We start from the raw sequence: 18,569 nt of genomic DNA on the forward strand, positions 1-18,569 counted from the left end.
ATTCCTAATGGACATGGCTCTAGGCTCTTTGAATCTTTCCAGCACCAAAGCAGCTTTTTCTCCAAAGACATTCACACTACAGCATGATCTCTGGGGCTATTGACAAACTAAACAATTAACCCATTAATAAAGAAAGTTAAGAGGTTATTCCAGGGGCTAATTTGCAACATGTTCTGCAACATTCAACCCAGTCCTGTTGAGTCCAGAAGGCGGCACCAGTAGTAACCGCTCACATCAGCAGTGTCCGCAATCTTCAAACTCTTCCTCTGCTGCTGCAGTGGCCCCCAAGCCTCTTAGGCTCATGCCTGGCCAGTAGGAGGCAGGATATATTTCTTCTGCTTTGGGTAGGTGAGTCCTGAAAATTGCACACAGGGGCTACTGATATTTGAAAAAATTAGGGAGTGGAGAGAGGCACCAACATATACATTCCTAGGAGTATAGATTGATAAAATAGGTCGATCCCAGGCCCATGTAAAATCCTTAAAGTGCTTGGTCGAAGTCTTAAATTTTATTTTGCATTCCAAAGATAACTAAAGGACATGACAATCCCAGATATAACCGCCCTCATTACTGTAATTGGAAGCAAACTAATGCCAATTCTAGTGGGTGGGATAAATGCATTTCCAAACACTTTTGATACTTGGTTGGATAAACCTCAGTGTAATTGTTATCGTCATCTTCTGCCTCCCTAACCACATAACACCATCACAAATTTGACTAGAATGTAATCTCACATGACAAACTAATACTGAATGAAAGATTTCTTCTGTACTGTGCAGAATTGAAGGTGGCTGACTCAGGCTCATTGAAATATTTTTTGTGGCAGGAAATAATGAAAAAGACGTTGTAATGGAAGGAAAATGCTACTTACCAGTATGCATCTGTTCTTGGCATGTAGAGCTGCAGATCCACACACTGTGCATAGATCGCCATCTGGTGTTGGGACCGGATGTTTGCACTTTGTTGTTGTCTTGAAAAGTCTTTGGAAGTCACGAGATAGGTGGCTCCTCCTTTGGACAACAGTGCGCATGGGCATCGACTCCATTGTCAGATAGTTTTTTCGCCAATAAGGGAAATGATGGAATTTTGTGAGAAACAGAAAAAGATGTCCATGTATGTAGTATCTAAATAAGATAATGCTGGAACAGATAAAGGTAGCCGGGGAGGTGGGTGGGCGTGTGTGGATCTGCAGCTCAACATGCCAAGAACAGATGCATACTGGAAAGTAGCATTTTCTGTTCGAGGCATATGAGCTGCAAATCACACACTGTGCATAGATTGTATAGCAGTACTCCTCCTTAGCGGCGACCACCAATATCTGTTGCAGTAGTTTGAAATAGTGTTTTGAGTACAGCTTGGCCCACGCTAGATTGTTATTTTGCCTGCACATCTCCACAATAGTGTTTTGTGAATGTGTGTGGTGTAGACCATGTAGCTGCTTTGCAGATGTCATCTAAGGGAATGTTCCCTAAAAATGCCATTGAAGCCCCTATCTTTCGGGTATAGTGGGCTTTGGGGGAAATAGACAGTGCACGTTTTGCTTTGTGATACCAAATTTGTATACATTTGACAATCCAACTTGCAATGCCAGATTTTGATATGGGTTTGCCTTTATGTGGTGGTGAGAAGGATACAAAAAGTTGTTTTGTTTTGCGAAAAGGTTTTGTTCTGTCAATATAGTAAAGGAGTGCTCTTTTTACGTCTAGGGTATGAAGAGCTCTTTCTGCTACTGTTTGAGGTTGCGAGAAGAGCACTGGCAACTCAACAGATTGATTGAGATGGAAGGGAGAAATAACTTTAGGAAGGAATTTGGCATTTGTCCTGAGAACCACTTTGTTATGATGGAGTTGTAAAAATGGTTCTTGAATAGTTAGTGCCTGTAGTTCACTGACTCTTCTGAGAGATGTAATGGCCACAAGGAAAGCGGCTTTCCATGTATGAAATTGTAGCTCGCATTTATGTAGGGGTTCGAATGGAGGACCCATTAATCTTGTGAGGACGATGTTTAAATTCCACACTGGGGAGGAAGGTACCCTGGGAGGAATTATTCTTTTGAGGCCTTCCATGAATGCTTTAATGGCAGGCACCCAGAACAGTGACAGATGTTGTCTATTTTGTAGGTAAGCTGCAATGGCAGCGAGATGTAATCTAATTGATGTGTATGCTAGATTACATCTTTGAAGATGCAGTAAGTAACATATGATGTGCTGAGTGGGGACATCTAGAGGATTGATGTTGTTATTGTTACAGTATATAACAAATCTTTTCCACTTGGCTGCATAGCAGGCCCTAGTGGTGGTGCGCCTAGCCTCTTTGATGACGTTTATGCAATCAGGTGGAAGATTGAGATAATCAAACTCTAGGTCTTCAGGAGCCAGATCTCCAGGTTGAGCTGTGCTGGATCTGGGTGTCTGATCTCTCCATGGTTCTGTGTTAAGAGCTGTGGGGAGAGGCGTAGTTTTTGGTGCGGGACTACTGATAGTTCCAGCAATGTTGTGTACCAGGGTTGCCTGGCCCATGTTGGAGCAACTAGGATCAGTGTTAGCGACTGTTGTTGCAGCTTGCGCACCACTAATGGAATGAGTGGGAGAGGTGGAAAAGCGTACGCAAATCTGCCTGACCAGTTCATCCATATCGCATTGCCTTTGGACAATGGGTGTGGAGATCTGGCGGCAAAGCTTGGGCATTTTGGGTTGTAATGTGTGGCAAAGAGATCTATCTCTGGCTGCCCTCACATTTGGAATAACGGTTGGAGAACTTGTGGGTGAAGTTTCCACTCGTGAATCTGTTGTGTCTTCCGACTTAACAGATCTGCCATGTGATTTTGAATTCCTGGGAGATGTTGGGCTAACAGGAATATGTTTTGAGGAGTGGCCCATCTCCATATGCTCTGTGCTAGTTGAGAGAGCTGGAGCGAGTGTCCCCCCCCTTGTTTTTGTAAATAGTACATTGCTGTCATATTGTCCGTGAGGACTAAGACAGCTTTGCCGGATATCTGTTTCTGGAATGATTTTATTGCCAGAAAGATTACTAGTAACTCCAAATGATTGATGTGGAGTAGCCTTTGCTGAGGTGTCCATGTGCCCTGAATGGTGTGATGAAGTAAATGAGCTCCCCAGCCGGTGAGCGATGCGTCTGCTGTTAGCACAATCTGTGGAACCGGCTCTATGAACGGTCACCCTTTGGAAAAGTTTTGGGTGTTCCACCACTGCAGAGAGCGATGTGTGCGGCCGTCCACCAACACCAGATCTGTTAGCTGACCTTGAACTTGGGTCCACTGACGTGCCAGACATTCTTGTAAGGGGCCCATCTGGAGTCTTGCATGAGGTACTATGAATATTCAAGAGGCCATCATCCCTATGAGTTGCATGAACACTCGAGCTGGGAGTGAGTGTTGCAGCTGGAATCTTGTTATAAGGGCTTGCATGCTTGCTATCCTGGGTGGACTGGGATAAGCAAGGCTCTTTGAGGTGCTTATTGAGGCACCCAGATATTGTTGGAGGTGCGACTTTGCGAGGTTTATGGTAAACCTTAAATCGTGAAGTAGTTAGATTATGGCGTGTGTGTGATTTACACACTGGGTATGTGACTTGGCTTTTATGAGCCAGTCGTCCAAATATGAGAAGACGTGAAATTGTTGTCTTCTTAGGTGGGCTGCCACTACTGCCAGACATTTTGTGAAGACTCTGGGTGCTGTGGTGACTCCGAATGGGAGAACCTTGAACTGGTAATGCTGTCCGTCCACCACAAACTGAAGATATTGACCGGGGAGCAGGGTGAATGGGAATGTGGAAGTAGGCGTCCTTGAGATCTAATGTGGCAAGGAAGTCGCCTTGTTTGAGTAGCAGGAGGACCTGTTGAAGAGTGACCATGTGGAAATGGTCTGACTTTATGTAGAGGTTGAATGGCCGGAGGTCCAAGATGGGCCTCAGAGTTCCGTCCTTCTTTGGAATGAGGTGATGAAGGGGAACTGGTTCTATGGCATGTTTTTGTAAGAGGGAAAGTACCTCTTGTTTAAGCAGGGTTAAGTGGTCTGCTGACATTGGAAGCTGTTTGGGTGGTATGTTTGGGGGAGTGGAAGAGAGTTCCAGGCAGTAACCTGATTGGATGATTTGTCTCACCCACCTGTCTGTGGTGATGTTGTTCCAGACAGGTAGGAACTGTAGCAATCTTCCCCCGACTGGAGTAGAGTGGTCCGGGGGAGTGGAGTAAAGTCATTGTTTAGGGGTGGAGGCGGTACGAGTATTGATAGTTTTACCTCTACCCTGGATGTTATTGCCCCTGTAGCCTCCTCTGTAATAGCCTCCGTTAGAGGAGGTCTGGGTGGGACTTTGTAGGAAGTGGAGGGGTTATCAGTGGAAAAACCTCTAGAGGCGCCCCTATAAGAGGAGCGACGAAAGGAACGTCTGGGAGCTTTTGATTGCAAAGCTCCCATTGATTTGGCAGTGTCGGTATCCTTTTTCATCTTTTCTAAAGATGAATCTACAGTGGGCCCAAATAAGTGCTCCTGGTCAAAAGGTTGATTTAAGATTGTGGTTTGAACCTCAGGCTTAAAGCCAGAAATGCGTAGCCAGGCATGTCCGCGTAAAAGGACACTGGTATTAATAGCCCGGGATGCTGTATCTGCAGCATCCAGAGCACACCGAATGGAGGTGTTAGTTATGAGCTTGCCCTCCTAGATGAGATCATTAGCTCGTGTTTTGTATTGGTCTGGAATGTGTTGTAGTAGTGTCTCTAGCTCATCGTAGTGTGCCCTGTCATATTGTGCGAGCAAAGTCGGTGTGTTGGCAATCCTCCATATGTTAGCTGCTTGGGACGCCGTTCTTTTACCAGACGCTTCCAGCAGTTTTGATTCTTTATCAGGAGGTGGGGCATCTCCTGTGGTTTGTGAATTAGCCCTTTTCCTGGCGTTGGAGACCACTAAGGAATCTATGGGTACTTGTCCTTTAATATAAACAGGGTCAGCTGGAGCAGCTTTGTACTTTTTTTCTACCCTGGGGTTAATGACTCTGGCCCTTACAGAGTCCTTAAACACTTCTGGAGCGTGTTTGATGACCTCTTTTAACATTGGGAAAATGGCAGTGGACCTTTGGGATGGTGTGAAAGTGTCCATGAGGAAATCTTCTTCTACAGGGTCTCTGTGTAAGTTCACCCCGTGATATTCTGCTGCCCTGTGTATAAGCTGAGTGAACCCTATAGTGTCCTCAGGAGGGGATGGCCTAGATGGGTAGATGTCGTCCTGAGGTGTGTCTGGGACATCTGGGGTGTCATAATCCTCCCATGGGTCTTTTGGGGTACCAGGAGGACTGGGTTCCCCTAAAGGTTGATCATCCCCTAGGTCTTCAGAGGTGTCATCATCATCCGGAGGAGATGGAGAGGAGGGTGAATATGGGATAGGAGAGTGGTGGGGAGGTGGAGAAGGAATCCTTAAAGGAGAAGTTGCAATGTCTCTCTTTTTCAAAGGAAGTGGAGCTGGTACAGGTTTGTCCATTTTCCGTTTCTTTGAAGGGCTAAGTATCAGTTGACCTGTTTTAGGGTCTTTTTGAAGTGTCTTTTGAGTTGAATCCGGTCGAAAAAGCTCCTCCTCTGATGTGTGTACCTTTGGTGCCGATTTCTTCGGGTCCGATTGTTTGTGTGTCAGAGGTTTGAGTCGTTTTGTGCTCTTTAGGCCTGGAATCAGGAGTTTTCTTCGATTCCGGTATGGGCTTCGGTACCGATGGTGTTTTGGATCTGCTACTGCTCCGGTACATTGATGCCTTCCTGGAAGATGTCGTTGGGAATAGATGTCGATGATCAAGCCATGATTCTTCGAGCTCGACGATCCCGAATCGTCTTTTTGGAGCGGAAAGAGGCACAAGCTGGACAGTCTTTGGCCTCGTGCTCGGGTGAAAGGCAGAGGTTACACATCTGATGAAGATCAGCATGTGGAAGCTTGGATCCACATTTAGGACACTTTTTGAAGGGAGTCCTTTCCATGAGCCGAAGGCCTGATAGCGCAGGTAGGCCCGAAGGCCTGCGTCGACTACCGGAATCGAAGATTCGAAGTTTGGAGAGATGCGCCTCAAATGGGAACGTGAACAAAACAATACCTAGGTAAGGGTGAAGGATTTTGCGTCGAAAAGATGATCGGTAACGACACCGAACTGGAGTGCGATGAACACATCCGAGCCCGATGGCGGAAAAAAAACAATCTGACAATGGAGTTGATGCCCATGCGCACTATTGTCCAAAAGAGGAGCCACCCATCTTGTGACTTCCAAAGACTTTCCAAGACAACAACAAAGTGCACACATCCGGGCCCACCACCAGATGGCGATCTATGCACAGTGTGTGATCTGCAGCTCATATGCCTCGAACATATTATTCTAGCAGTTCTTTGTAAAATCTAGAAGAGCATGAAATATGGAGTGTGAACCTTCCACAAACGCAACTAGCAAAGGGACTGTTAAGCAAGCAAAAGATATCTGCAGGCTTAGATACTGAGAACCAGAATATGAACTAACATGGTAACTTGACAGTAAAACTATATGAGCCCCTGTATGTGCCAAGTTATCTTAAGAGATCACTGGCACCACATAAGAAACGGAAACTAATTAGGCTATGATTTGGTCTTATTCCTTTGAAAGCCTACTGGTATGAGAGATTGAGTGGCACCACTGACCAATTTTGCAGGCTAAGCAGCGCAGCCCAAAAACATCGATCCATATTCTATCCACTTGCAAGAGGCTTCAATATTTCAGAAAATGTTGACTGCACATACTGTTTTGTCTTTTTAACATTCGATCTTGCATGGAAACAGTACATTCCTGCCCGAATCCAGCCAAGTGTGAGCACGATTTTTAAAATATATGAAAGCAGCAATTAAGTAACTGGATTAAATAACGAGCTAGCACTAGTTTGAGGTTAGCCCTCTATTCATGACAAGGAAATAATTCTAACTGCCAGCTTTACAATGAAAGCTATTTTAAAGTGGGACAGTAATGAACCTATCAAATTATATTATGTTATTGTGATAAAGTGTCATTTATTGCTCTTTAAAATATGGACATTTTTTAATGGCTAAGTTATTATACTATAAAATGTATCTGTCTGCATCTGAGGCCATGGAAGGCGAAAGAAACATGAAACTGACACCACACTCAGTATTGGCGCTTATATGCGACTCTGCTGTCACTTCTGGGATAGCATGAAGTCACTGCGAAGCCATACGACACCAACTACTGATGAGGGGGAGCTTTTGTGGAACAATTCTACAAATCCAGTCTGGCTCCTGGAGATATTCTAAAGGTGAGGACTCTGCAGTTAGATGAAGAATCCCACCAGAAAGGACATTACCCAAGGTAAGTAATTTGTTCTTTAGGGCTGCAAGTAACAGGACACTACAGATTCTATGCTACATTGTTTTGGGTGCTGATATTTGTATTTAACTTGTAATCCGATTAAACATTTCACATTTGATTAGAATGAGTTAAAATAAACATCAATATGTACAAACCTGAAAGTGTCTGGTGTAGAATTACTTAATGCTATTAACTCAGGAGCACCATGCTGATTTGAGGTTTTTCCACATCTTGAAATGAAAGAGGTTAGAGCTGGAGAGGTTCCAGTTTGGAGGGGTACTGAAATGCTATCTCTTCCAGGTGGTGATGGGCATGCTGGTAGATCAATGTTTGGCGTGGGATTAAGCCAGTCTAAGAAGAAGTTTTCAAGGTGATCCTGTTAAAAAAAGAAGATAGACACAAAAAATATATTTAAACATGAGCCTGATATTTTGGTGGCCATCCACATGCAGTCATTTCAATGGTAGTGCTCAATTGAAGGTAGCCGAAAGAGCTTTTAAACTAAAGCGCTGAGTAACAGAGAAGGTAGACCTTCTCTACATACTCTGAATCTTTATAGGTGTTCTTATACACAAGTATGTTGTGCACTCCTGCTTTGTTGTAAGATACAATACAGTAAACTATCTTACACCAGACTACAAATGACATCAGTGGAACGTAAGGTTAGTATTATTATATTTTAAAAAATGATGAATGTTTGCAACCATTATATAGACTTCTCTATTCTTGGGTAAATAATTCAAGAAATGAAGAAATCTCAACATAAATTTCAACACTTAGCATCAGTTCAACTTTAAGCCATATAAACAGATAAAGCGCTATTTGGCAATGTAAGCGGCTCGATATATACATTAAAGTATAGCCTTGTCAGATTAATTTAGTCTGACAAGGTGGTGGTGTGCAGCGAGGAGAGGAAGTGAAAAAGGGACCTGCCTATAATTTTGCCAGGAATTTTTCATTTCAGGCTTTAAGTGCCAGCACAGTAAACTGTAGAATGGTTCTCTGGATGTTTACTTGATTTCTGTACACAATCCACATCAGGGCATTGTCTGCAGAACCACGTCTTCCCCAGTTTCTGAAACCTGTGGCATTGTCATTGGAATAGAAAGTATGCTACTTTTAAACCTCTCACTGGTGCCAGGTTCTCTGGCAATCTGAATCTTGCCAAACACCTGTGATCAAACCAGTTCAAAGATCTTGCCTCCGCAACTGATCCATGATAATAAGATGGTACACTGATTAGCTAATGTACTTCAATCCTGAACTGTGGAACATCCAATTTTTGCAGAACATGGTAAATCCATTGCTTTACCTGGCTAGGGTCAGATATAGCTTTACAAAGCAACAAGTGCAACCCATAAACCCATGAGGCCAGGGTATAACTATTGAAGAAAAACAATAGCACTTATAGGTATTATTCAACAGAATCAATATTTCAATAGGCTAAATATACTTAATGCAACTGATGCTGAAGGATAAATTCATGCACACAACAATCAAAAAACTTCCAAAAAAATAAAAAAGGTATTTATGATATGGTTGGAACTGGCACTTTCTGGTTGGTTGAAGTGGTGACCCAGCCTGGAACAACCTATCACTCCTGCCAGGGTTAGGTGATTACACTCACGGAATAACCTGCGCTCACCCTTGGGTAGCTTGGCACTGAGCAGTCCTGCTTATCACAAAGGCAATGTGTAAAGCATTGCCACAGCACTCTCACACAAATCCTCTGTTGGTCACAAAAGAGACTTAATACGTGGTGTATGTAAATAAAGATTGTATTCAACACGTACATTGATTAACACAACATGGACATCATGTATTTCTGGGCATAAATCACACTTCAAAATAATACTAGCAGTACTAGGCCCAAGAGGGTTAAAATGACAGCAGTAATATGCACACTTGGGAAAAATCCTATTTTACACCAGCACCCTTATGCGGCGCAATATGTTGTCAGAACAGGGCCCACACCCTGGCAAATACCAATACAAATCCACACATTTCTAGGGTGCACCCCGGGTCACAATAGCAGGACTAGGTACACACATGAATTTATAACACTTTTCAGCAGCACCGTGGGCCAAGGCCGCAGGGGTGAAACCAATGTCAAAATAGAGGATTCATTAGGTAATTGTAAGAAAGTGGCTCTATATATACTGTTCCCAAATAGGTACAGTGTGCACAGAGTCCACAGTCCCCAGAGGTTTGGCAGAGGCTAAAGTTAGATATAACCTTACTCTCTAAAGAGGTAGCTTGGTCGAGCAGTAAGGCAGTATCAGAGGACAGTGTAAAGCATTTGTTGTACACACTCAGTCAGCAAATGGTCTCACACACTCAAGAACTGAACTCTAGGCCAATGGTTTTGTATCAAAAGATATAGTTGTTTTATTTTAGAACCAACAATAGTTATCAAAATGTACTTTCTCAGAATGAGATACTTTAGTTAAATACTTTTCAATAGGCAATAGAATTTTGAATGGAATAGTTACAGTTGTTGCAATGGGCAACACAATTTTACATTGAGCTCAATGAGAATTTCTAAGTAAATGCTATTGATTACTTTTAGGATTACTTTTCTAACCTCAGGACTGGATCCTAGATTCAGTCCTGGGACAGTTCCTGGAAACAGGTAAGTAAATACGTTTTGGTTACAGGAATGATTTTTAACCCCTTCAGCGCGGCGCGGATTACCGCGCTGTGCTGAAGGGTTCGTGCGTGGGCGGGGCCGTGACGGAGAGGTTCCGTCATCCGCACAGCGCGACCGATGCGCATGACGGAACCCCTCCGTCACACGCATCGAAGGGGTTAAGGAATATTATTGTATTTTAAAAGTTGACACTTAGAAACTTTTTCACATAGAATCACCAATGTTATCCTAAGGGAGGAAATTTACATAGCAGGTAAGTAGGGTTATCGTTACTTTTTCTAATTCAGTGTTGGATCCTAGATCCAGCACTGGTGCATCTCCTGTAAACAGTTGGAAGAAAGAGTTTTTGTTATACAGGCGATTTTTAAGGAATATTTGTAAGTTTCAAAAATCGACACTTAGAAGAATTTCCAAGTGAAACCAGTCACCGTTACCCTATGGAAGAAAAGTGAGTTATCGGCTTTTGGGCAAGTACTCGACTGGCAGAGTTAAGGTTCTGGGCATAGACTCGGGGGTCTCCCAAGGTTAGTTAGGTACAGTTGTTACACCCTCAGCAGCACAGGGGCAGCCGGGTGCATAGTGAGTTAGGCCCAATGTTATCCTATGGGAGGCAGGGGGCCTTTGGTTGGTGGCTGCTGGCAAGCAGGCCACGCTGCTGTTGGAGCTGGGCTCCTGGTCATTTACTAAGGGCAAGTGGGGAAGTAGATTAGGATAGAGGCTGCACTGCCAGGGGCACTCGGGCAGCTGGGTGCAGGGTGCTTTTGAGCCGTCAGGCGCTCAATGGATTTCAATGGAGAAGCTCAGTGACGAACAAAGGCTGCAAGCTTGGGGACGAAGATTCTTCAGGTGCGACCACCACTCCGAGAGGTAAGTTGGGAAGCTGTGGATTAGGTTGGCACCCAGGAGCTGGGCACAGGGGGCTGCAGGGTGCCGGGTGCAGGGGTGTCTTTTTGTGTTGGGAAATATTACCCTTAGCTGGTCACGGTTGGGGGGTGTCTCTGGTGTTGAGGCTGCAGGCGTCGTCAGGAGCATCGAGGAGGGTCCTTGGGTGCCGGATTCGGGGTCACAGTCACCGGGGGGACGTCCTCGTGGTCTTTGTCCACTCCGGCACAGGCCAGGCTTGGCGGGTGCAGAGTGTGCAGGAGGCATGGTTCCTGGCTGGTGCCAGGGCCTTGTTACTTGCTTTGAGCAGTACCACTGCTCGTGGGAGTCAAAGTTGTTTAGAGTCACAAGGCAGTCAGGTCCTCCGGGGTTTTTGAGGTTGCTGACCACTGGAGATGCCGGGGTTTAGCAGGAGCAGGTTCGAGGGTCGACAGGCCTGTAGAGCTGGGGCCAAATCAGTTGGTGTCTTCCTCTTGTTAGCAGCTGCACGGCAGGTCTTCTTGTTTCTTGATCTTCTTGCTTGTTTCGGAATCTGGATCTGAGGAAAGAAGGTTCAGGGTGCCCCTAAATACTAAATTTAGGGGCGTTACAGGTAGGTAAAGGGTAGGGACCAATGGGTCCCTTCCCTGGGGTGGGTACACCCCCTATCCTGCCACTCTCCTGTGGGAGGGGGGCAGTAGCCTAGTCCTGATTGGGCAGGGCTCCCCCATCTTCAAGATGGCGAGAGCCCGGAGATGTGCTTCACCTCGCCTCCCCCACCTGAGGGGTGGGGTTGGCAGAGGCTGGCACACCCCCTTTCCTTACTTGGGGTTTCCCGCCAGTCTTTCCGCCAGGGTTGGGGTCAGAACCGGTAGCGGCCAGTTGCTGAGTACAGCAAGTGGTCTGGAAAAGCTCACAAAGGCGGCATGCCTTTGAAGCTTCCCCTGCCCATCCTGGGGGAGGAGACCTAGCACCTCGCCCAGGATGTGCATTGTTGCAGGCCCAGGAGAGCGGATGGCTCTCTACCCAGGGGTCCAGCAACATGTCTGCTGTGTGGCAGCCTAGGCAGCCCCTCAGACAGGACGTGGATTGTAGGTTAGGTTCAGGGGGCAACTCTAGGTTGCCCTCTGTCGTGCATTGCCTATTAAATCCCACACTGGCATCAGTGCGGGTTTAATGTGCGGAGAAGTTGGATACCAAACTTCTCAGTCTTCAGTGTAGCCATCATGGTGCTGTGGAGATCGTGTTGACGACCTCCCAGCACCATATACTCTTAATGGCAGCACTGCACTTACAGTGCCCAGGAATGGACCTGGGTACTGTAGAGGCACAGGGCTCATGCACCTGTACCCACATCACTGGCATAGGCATAGGGCACCCAGCTAGAGGGGTGACTGAGGTATGCCAGGGCAGTGTGTGTTGTGGGCATGGCACACAAGGATGTGTGCCATGTGTGTGCCATGTCGACTCTGTTTAGTTCTGCACCAAGACACTGAGCCTGCAAAGGCAGTGTGTGTGTGTGTGTGTGTCCGGGTACAGGGCCTCTAAGGGTGGCACAATAAGTGCTGCAGCCCTTAGGGACCTTCTCTGGTCACAAGGCCCTGGGTACCTAGGGTACCATTTACCAGGGGCTGACATGTGGCCAGAGATGCCAATTGGGTTTAGGCTTCAACACAGTTTTAGGGAAGGAACACAGGCCCTGGGCACCTGATTGGCAGGAGCCCAGGGCACCCTCAGTCAAAGTACATCAGCAATTCAGCAAAAAGTGGGGGCATACCATGCAAGAAAGATGGCACTTTCTCACAGTAATGAAACAAACAAGTAAAACACCACCGCTGCGCGGTGCAACTATTAACAGGTTGCTCTCATACAGCACTCACACAGCATTGTAACCCAGTGCAAAGGATATCAGCAAGTCTGTATGAAGCAAACATGCACTTAGCCCCATAACGCAGTGCAAATGATATCCAGCACGTGAGTTGATAATATGAATGTTGACCCCGAGGCACAATCCCTCCCACACCTCCCAGTTACCCCCCCACTACTTTGCCCACAGATAGAGTAAAAAAATACACCGCTTACTATACTGGTTTAAGGCCGGAGTCATACTTAGTCAGCAGCCCAGGGGAGAAATCTGGAGTGCTATCAGGGTAACCAGACAACAGTCGACAAATAGGGGGTTGGGTACCCCTTGGGAAGTTCATCCACTTTATGCAGAGCAGAAATGGGCTACAGGTTGTACTAGTTCAATAAAGGTCCCTCAATTCGCCTTCCAGCACCAGCCCAGTTCTGCGAAGTACATGGGGTGGGGGTCACACAGTCTCTCGACCGCTTTCGATCACTCTCGGAATTGTTCCTCAGCCCAGTCTCTTACTCTCACCACCCAGACCCGATACAGGAAATACTACCTGGCAACACAAAGTCCTTGCACCGGGTGAGGAGAGGGCATTTGATTAATTGCACTGAGGGCAATACGAAACACTTGGTGTACGGGGGTGAGGGGGGGTACCTGTCCTCGCACCCCACCAGAAGTGATTCACAACGTCTGGTGTGCGTTGTTCCGAGTTGCATCAGACAATCTGGTCACAATGAACCACAAGTCATATTCTCCGTATCCTCCATGGAAATGAGGCAGAATATCTGGTGCATTGATATGAGTTGCCCCAGACAATCTGGTCAGAATGAACCAAAAGTTGGGTTTGCGAACCTCCCTGGAAATGAGGCACAATGTCTAGTGCGCAATGATCCGAGTCGCACCAGACAATCCAGGCTCAACCAACCCAAGGTCTGGTTCGCCGTACCTCTCTGGAATGAAGCACAACGTCTGGTGTGTGATGATACGAGTCGAATCAGACAATCTGGTTTCAATCAACTCACAGTCGGATTCACTGTACTTCCCTGGAATGAGGCCCAACGTCTGGTACGTGTTGATACGAGTTGCACCAGACAATCCGATCCAACACACAGTCTCAAGTTCAATAGTACCCCATGAGATAGAATGGGGCACAACTATGGATGCACCCTCCCTAAGAGGGTCGCAACCTGTCAATCGAACACTGCACGCAGCGAGTGTGTCGCACAAGAGAGATGCGGCACAGACGACGTAGCGGGCCACGCTGAGTTCTGCAGCTGGTGAATCCACTCACCACCAATAAGACGCTTGTACGTGCTGAAACTGCTCGAAGTGGGGGCCAAACTCCTTAGTTGCGGGCACGGTTTGAGGGCTCCGCACACGGCAATCCGGTCTCCAGGCACAATGCTTAGTTCCATGCTCACACCCCGCTGCAGTCAGGATCCGGCAGACTAAGTACGCGCTTGAAAGGGCACCGCTCTTCAGGTGAAACACGTAGGCTGTGTAGGTCCCTGACGGGAGGTCTTTGATGTCCCTGAGACTGATACAGGAGAACAGGGGGCAAGCCAAGAAGCCCTTAGAGAGCACCAGCCAGCAGCAGGTAGTCAGGCCAGCCAATATTCAGGCAGGGTGCTCCTTGTGCGCAACAGATTTCTCTGACCGTGTACACACGCAGTCCAGGATGTCTGGTTCCATAACCCCACAAGTGTATCTCTGTCCTGCTGACGTATGGCACCAGTAGTTTTACTGTAGTGGTCCCTTTGAAGTAGGGGGTGGTACAAAGGGTTCCCTCCGAACAACACGTCTCCTCTAAATATCAGTCCTGTCTACCATGAGGCCTTGGAATACAGATCTTAATCTTTAGTGAGGGCATGATCTGGTTTCCAAAGGCCAAGTGTAAACACCTCCCCCCCCAGTCTATCCAGCCAGGCCTTCAAATGGCAGAGGTCTGTAATTCCAGTTGCATGCCCAATGTTTATGGATGTCGCTGGGGAATGCACAGATGTGCTCCCACAGCCTTCAGTGTTGACTGGAGTCAGACTAATAGGCACACAAAACAGTTTAGCGCAGAGAAATACCCACATTCTAGAAGTAGCATTTCTGAGCTAATAATAACAATTACACCTTTACCACAACAGAGGATTTGTCACTGTGAATCAAATGATAGTAAACAACATGAGGCTGCTCCACTGTAAGCAAACACTGAGGTATAATGTAATTTCAGCCATTACTCCGTGTTAACCTTTGGTGAGAGCAGACTTCATTGGTATACTTTTCTCTTGTGGTTCTGCTGCACTCGGGGCACGATGTGCCTTATCGATTTGTTTGTATTGTCTTTTGTAATTATGTATTCCCGGATGGATGGATGGATGGATGGATGGATGGATGGATGGATGGATATGGATATGGATATGGATATATATATATATATATATATATATATATATATAAAAAAAACTCCGAACTGGGAGCCCCTGACCCTTCAGGGCGACCTCTCACAACAGGTACGGAAAAGCCTGTCAATTCACAGCAAATGAATACAAGGAACAGAGGCCCGTCACCGGAGTCAGTTTCTTTATTCCAGAATTATCACTGCACCAAATGCTTCCTTACACCCTACATGTTTCGGCGCTTCTGCCTTGGTCACGGGAGGAAGCAGTAGCAAAGTGCCTACGTGCGTGAGTTCATTTAACGTCCTGGGTCACATGACTGATGCGGCATACATCATATATATATATATATAAAGACGGACCACATAAATCTTCAGGCAAGATGTTTTATTCGACCGTTACTTCTCAACAAAATGACGCGTTTCGGGCTCGAGAGCCCTTGTTCACATGCGAAATAAGGTCACACTGAATGTTTTTGAATGCTGCAAAGTGTACACCCACTTCCTAATCACGTGATAATGGACCACGAAAACAGACTTCGTCGGCATTTACAACAACAACAAAAAAATGTTCTTCTTTGCCAAGAGGTATAAAATAAAACTTATTAGATAAATGTGCAATACCTAAGCAATAATAAATATTTCAAATTGAATTTACAACCTTTGAAATTTTTTTTTTTCCTATTTAAGGAAAAAGAAAGGACCATCTTATTGTATAAATACACAAATAAGGAGATGAAACACAAGATGTCGAAATAAAGACATGTGGCGAAAGAATATAAAATATGAAAACATAACCTACTGGTCATTTGTTATTCTAAATATTCCAAATTCCCACATTGTAACAGAAGCTCTCTGTGACAAAGCATAAATAAATGCATATTTGTATGTAAAGTATCTCCTCATTCAATAATAACAGGATGGATATATATATATATATATATATATGTTATTTCAAAGTGTTTTGATGGTCATGTGCATGAATTTATCATTCAGCATCAGGCGCTAGGCTATTTAGCCTATTGAAATCATATTGATTTTTTAAAATAATACCTATGAGTGCTATTGTTTATCTTTAATAAGGATCAGATATAAATCACCTCTAAGGAAAATGCGTACCAAACACATATGTGCCTATTTATATAATGCCTCAGAAAACTATTAGCCTTTTTCTAAGCACTTTTTTTCATAGATTTTATTTGAGCCTTGGAAAGTGAATTGACATGGCCAGAATTGACAATGTGGTGAAGAAAGGAACACAGGTAGAAAATAATGTGATGCAACTATTCCTGTGACTGGCATGTCCCTTGGACCAAACCCAGGCAGGGTTGCGACAAAAACATTATTTTGCATTCTTTTTGTATTTCAGTTTCTTTCTCTCACTTTCTGAAAATGAGGCTGTGAAATTGGAACCTAGAAGACAAACAAGTTACCTACATTTGGTAACATTCGTTCTAGTGGATACACTATCAAACTACAAATTCCTCACCTTTGCAATATACCACAAGCACCTGACAAACTTTTCATAGCAGTGCTTCTGCGCGTCGCTTGGTGGCACCATGCGGTGCCGCATATGCTTTTTTTGTGCGCAGCAAGTGACTGAGAGGAGCCATATAGAAGTGTCACACCTGCGTACTAGCGTCCGTTTCTACTTTTACTTTTTCTGCGCCCTCACAGCGCAAAAATATCGTTGGCACCAGTATGCAGACCTCTAATTTGAGACCTTTTTTGATGGTTAAAGAGATCACTCCACAGAATCGGATGGTGAGGACTCTGTGGTTAGCTAAAATATCCACCAGAAAGAGCGTTAACCAAAGAAAAAGTTATTATAGGTAAGCAACTTAGTAAGGTATACTAAACAATCTAGAACACACCACCCGTCAGATGTAATGGATCACCACCCTGGGAGAAAATGCTGAATTCTTCCTCCCACTGAATGTTTGCGACCGCTAAAACAGCTAAAGTGGCTTGGAGGCTGCTGACGATCGGAAGGGCGACTGGAAACACTGATGCCATGGATGAACTGTGCACTGACTGCCAGATTCACATCCTTGACCACAAAACAAATGGAGTGATCTAGAGTGGGCTGGGGAGACTGACGCTGCCTTTACAACAACCCCCCAGAGTATCCTCTGAATTTCAAGAACTGTTGAAGAAACGGTCTTTCAGGACTCAAGAGACCCACACAGCATGCTAGCAGTCTATGTCTCCTTAAACGGTTCTAAGGCAGAATCAGCCTCTTAACTGAATAGAAATGAACCATCGAACAATATATTCATAAGGAATGCCTGCATGCCTCATGGCAAACCTGTGGAGCTCATCCATGCAGGACGATGGAGCACCAAACTGGTGCTAACCGACTAACCTAAACAATCAGTAGTATCAAGGCCAGCACAAATCACACATTTGGCGGCATCCTAACCATCTTGAATGTTTTAAGCCAAAGGAGGCCATAAGTTCTTAAGGGATCATCGCGAAGTTTAAGCTGGCCATGTCCCAGATGGCATACATATATTGGCCCAATAAACAAACACCACTGACTGACATCAGTGCTAGACGAGCTGAGTATAACATTTGTTTTCTGAACACCTCTTTGACTCCTTCTCTGGGGGTGGGGGGGCTGTTTGAGTGGGGTGTAAGGAGTGAATTAGGGTTCTCCATGCTAATGGAAGTCTGGACCACCAGACTCTCTGGAGTAGTAGGCTGTGTAAGGAAATCAGGTTTACCAGGAGCAGGTCAATGGCTTCTGCCCACTTGTCTAATCACTGGGGAACACAAACATGGTTTGAATCAAGTGGCCATTAAGGGTCAGTAAGGGCTTCATTGAATATAAGACAGGGCTTTGAATAGAAGAAAGGGATCAAATAAGGCTGGCCTAGGTAGAAACCCTCATTAAAGACATTTGTGTTGACCTCAGACGAAGGCAGTTGTAGGTCCAAGAAAGGAAGCAATCTCTTCTGTTGGGGACCCAAGATGCAAATTCAGCCCTGTATCAAGGGAAGTATCAAGTCCATGAGAAAACTACTGTCATCGTGATGAGGGGTTTAAATCACCCCATCCCCACCATCATTATCTGTGAGTGGTGGCAAGCCTTGGTCAGAGTGGAGGCAGAAGAAAGGCTCTAAGAGCGCCATATCCAGGATGGCTCTGATAAATGGGGAACTGTTGTGAAGGAGTCCTGTGTGACTTCAACACACTAATATAAAACACCTACAGATGACAGCCGGCCAGTTGACGTTGTTGAATTTTTCTGTCTGTCTGAAGCGACCTCGCCTTCAGTAGCCAGTCACTGTGGTAGGGGAAGACCCGCATTCCCAACCTCCAAAGATGGGCTGGAACCCTCAGCATTACCTTCGTGAACACCCCCTGTGAATTGCTAGGGTCAAAGGGGAGAGCTCATTCACTACCTGCAATCAATCATAGGCAACGTCTGTAGGATTTCTGGAGGGGATGTGAAAATAAGCATACTGCATATCC

General features: G+C 45.5%; 1 protein-coding gene across 1 annotated transcript in view; it reads right to left on the bottom strand.

The window, feature by feature from the left end:
* Positions 1–18,569, bottom strand: part of MORC3 (MORC family CW-type zinc finger 3) — a 684,179-nt gene that overhangs the window by 157,146 nt on the left and 508,464 nt on the right. Inside the window, exon 14 of the mRNA XM_085621291.1 lies at positions 7,496–7,716. Coding sequence (XP_085477417.1) covers positions 7,496–7,716 — 221 coding nt within the window. The remainder of the gene's footprint in view (positions 1–7,495; positions 7,717–18,569) is intronic.

This window comes from Triturus cristatus, chromosome 8 (genome assembly GCF_964204655.1).
Source record: "Triturus cristatus chromosome 8, aTriCri1.1, whole genome shotgun sequence".
Classification (NCBI taxonomy): domain Eukaryota; kingdom Metazoa; phylum Chordata; class Amphibia; order Caudata; family Salamandridae; genus Triturus; species Triturus cristatus.